This window comes from Scomber japonicus, chromosome 3, assembly GCF_027409825.1.
Source record: "Scomber japonicus isolate fScoJap1 chromosome 3, fScoJap1.pri, whole genome shotgun sequence".
Lineage (NCBI taxonomy): Eukaryota > Metazoa > Chordata > Actinopteri > Scombriformes > Scombridae > Scomber > Scomber japonicus.
In genome coordinates, this window is record NC_070580.1 from 36,944,382 (window position 1) to 36,948,008 (window position 3,627).

Sequence of the window (3,627 nt, forward strand, 5' to 3'; positions counted from 1 at the left end):
TCGTCACCACCACACAGAAGATCATCAGCTGCCCTCTTCCCTCCCTGGAAGATCTCTACAGCTGCTGTCTCAATAAGGCCCACAGCCTCCTCAAAGACCCCTCCCACCCGGGTCACACTCTGTTTGAACTGCTGCCATCAGTCAGACGTTACAGGACAGTTCAAACTCAGACAAGCAGGTTAGAAACTGTTTTAACCCCAGAACAATAACTGCTCTAAATGCTCCAAAAACCTGATCATGTTTTAACTGCAACAGCTAGTGTGTAATATTTAGGGGAATTGTGCAAAACTGATGACAGAGAGTGGAACGTGTTGTGTGTGTGTATTATGCATTTTCACCTTCCGTTTAGTTTTAGTACTAATTATTTATTTTATTCTTTTATAATAATGTTTTCTTTTTTTACTTATGGCACCGTAAGGATTGCTTTCAATTATGTTGTACAGGCACAATGACAGTAAAGACTCTTCTATTATATATATTAAAGGCCTTAGAGACTGAAACCTTGCAGTTACATATTAAAACAAACACAAGTGAGTGAGAGTGAGCGTGTGGGAGCTTTTTCATTTTTTGGATCCTGTTACACACCTGCCACAACTCAGCATGCAGATTTCCTTCTTTAGATTTTGGAGTCTCAAGAAAGTAGAACTAGAACAAAATGAAGCTCAGAGTTGTTGGGTTTTTTTTTTTTTACATCCAGAGAACATTTTATTAATTCACTTTTTAAAAACAAAAAACAAATCTCATTGTTTTTAATACAGTGACGTCGTCCAGCTTCCTGTGCGGGTCTGAGAGCGTCGTGTGATTTCAAACAGACTGTAGATATTCAGCAGCAGAGGAGTCCAACTACACACCTCAGACAGCTCACATTAGTTTCCTGAAACACTTTTATTACATTTTCACGTCACCTCTTCAGACTGAAACTTTATTTAAACGCACAGTGAAGGAGCGGTGACAGAAGTCTGAGCTGAACCCCTCTGCAGGAGAAGAGTGTAGACGTGGAGTTATACAATATAAATACAGAGCGGCGTTCACAGAAAAAAAAAAAACAAGAAAAATATAAATACAGAGCGTCTTGTTCTTTCTCTTCTTCTGTGGTTTTTTTAACGCTCGACGGTTTGCGGAGAGGAAGCGGTGGAGGCTCTCAAACCCGACAGGATGACGATAAATGGCGTCTCCAGTCTTTAAACTGGTTTGTTGGGTTTTATGTGTGAAAATCAGGCTGCAGAAATAATCCTGAACAACTATCCTGTCTAAACTGTCTCCTCAGAAACAGACTGACTGTGGACAAATCATCTGGGAGAGGAGGAGGGAGGACAAGAGGAGAAAAGAGAGATAAAGACAGCATTTAAAATCCCACCTTATACATAGGGAGGAGGAGGGAAATGTGCTCCATCTGAGTACATGATTATAAGAAGGACAAAAAGGAGGGAGGAGGAGCAGGAGGAGGAGGGAGGGGAAAGGGGGGTGGAGAAGAAAAAAAAAGGAAATAAAGAGGTGAGAGAGAGAAGGACAGAAAGAAGAGGACGTTGGTTGTCTTCGTCTCACAGTCCGGTGTCGTTGTATGTGGGTGTGGCCACCTTCAGGATGCTCTGTGCGTTCTCCTCCACCAGAGGGCGCCACTTCACCTCGCCTGTCAGCATCAGGTCCTCTCCGTCCAGAGCGTCGATGTACTGCATCTGTAGAGACAAGAGGGACAGTCAGACCCCCGAAATATACACAGAGAAACACACACACACACACACACACACACACACACACACACACACACACACACACACACACACACACACACCTCAATACAGGAGTTATTTAATTTACAATCATTTAATAGTCAGTTACAATCAAATACACTAAACCCACAGTGTAAACATGGACTTAAAAGTTGATGTGAAGCTAATATGAAGGAAGGAAGGAAGAAAGAAAGAAAGAAAGAACGAAAGAAAGAAAGAAAGAAAGAAAGAAAGAAAGGGGGAAGATGAATAAAGAAAAAATAAAAAGGAGGAGGAAGAAGGGGAAAAGAAAGTAAGAAAATGTAGGAAGAAAGAAAAAGAAGATGAAAGGGGAGGAAGATCAGGAAATAAAGAAAGGAAAAGGAAAGAAAGTAAGACAGAGAACGATGAGGAAAGAAAAAAGAAGCAGAAAGAAAGAAAGGAGAGTAAATGAGTCAAATCTTCATCTTCTATGTTTCAGCGTTACAGTGTTTTTAGTAGCAAAGTCTTTTTGTTACTATACTTCCACCACAGAGAAACAGGAAACACTAAGAGGGAATCTGATGCTAAAAAGACTGTAAATGTGTCAGATATCACTTGATATGACTAACTCACACTGTTACCATAGTAACTATAATAACTATAGTAACTCACACTGTTACCATAGTAACTATAATAACTATAGTAACTCACACTGTTACCATAGTAACTATAATAACTATAGTAACTCACACTGTTACCATAGTAACTATAATAACTATAGTAACTCACACTGATGAAGCTCAATAGAAGCTGATCAGAGACTTTATAATGACTGTGTGGAAACACTGTGGATTTAGTCCTTCATTACTTTACATTGAAAGCACATTAGAAGGAGATCTTTTAATAGTCAGTATGAACAGGAGGAATGATTACAGAGAGGAAAACCTGACTGCTGCTTTAAGACGCTCTGGAAAAAACTGTGAAGCTGTCCTTTAAAGGATAAGGTTGATTTTCTATATTTGTAGTTCACTGTAAATTTCTTCTGAATAACTTGAGCACAAAGTACACAGGTTATGATGAAAATGTCCCTCGGCAGCAGATGGAGGCCTGCAGGTGTTTCGGAGTGTTTTTAGTCTCACGGAGGGAAAGAAAATATACAGCGAGCAGAGAGAGAGAGGAGGAGGAGAGGAGGAGAGGAGGAGAGGAGATCAGCAGGTGGGTGAACTGGAAACCAGTAAACAGCTTTTACATTACATTTTAAATTCATTTTAGGTTCATAGCATCGTGTGTTGCTCAGGCAAGTCATGTACTGTTATCATCAGGATAAGTGAGGCAATATAGAAATACCTTCATTTTGCATAAGTAGTAATGAACATGCTATAAGACTTCATTATTTTTTTAAAAGGTACATTTCGTAACTAAAGGACCAGTAAAATATACATAAAGAGTTTTTAACTGGAGATCATGTAAAGATATTCGAGTAGAGACACAGAATATGAATATAGAAGCTGCAGATGTGAAGAATATGTAAAAGCACCTTAAAATGTAGTAAATGTACTTCGGTACTTTACATCTGCACAACATGTTGATGTGAGTCCATCTTTCTTCTTCAAATATATATATTAACCTTCGTGTCGTCCTCCCGGGTCAAATTGACCCGTCTGTTTTGACTGTTCTTTCTTTCCTCCCTTCCTCCTCCATTCCTTCCTTCCTTCCTTCTTTTGTCCGTCCTTCCTTCCCTCCTACCTTCCTTCCTTCTTTTGTCCTTCCTTCCTTCCTTCTTTTGTCTGTCCTTCCTTCCCTCCTACCTTCCTTCCTTCTTTTGTCCTTCCTTCCTTCCTTCTTTCCTCCCTCCCACCTTCCTTCCTTCCTTCTTTCCTCCCTCCCACCTTCCTTCCTTCTGTCTTTTGTCCATCCTTCCTTCCTTCCTTCTTTC

The 3,627-nt window shown here is 40.1% G+C and overlaps 1 protein-coding gene across 1 annotated transcript in view; it reads right to left on the reverse strand.

Moving 5' to 3' along the window:
* Positions 1 to 682: 682 nt before the first annotated feature.
* LOC128355479 (ubiquinol-cytochrome-c reductase complex assembly factor 1) overlaps positions 683 to 3,627 on the reverse strand; it is a 22,364-nt gene continuing 19,419 nt past the window's right edge. The window contains exon 9 of the mRNA XM_053315740.1: positions 683 to 1,676. Coding sequence (XP_053171715.1) covers positions 1,542 to 1,676 — 135 coding nt within the window. The 3' untranslated portion in view covers positions 683 to 1,541. The remainder of the gene's footprint in view (positions 1,677 to 3,627) is intronic.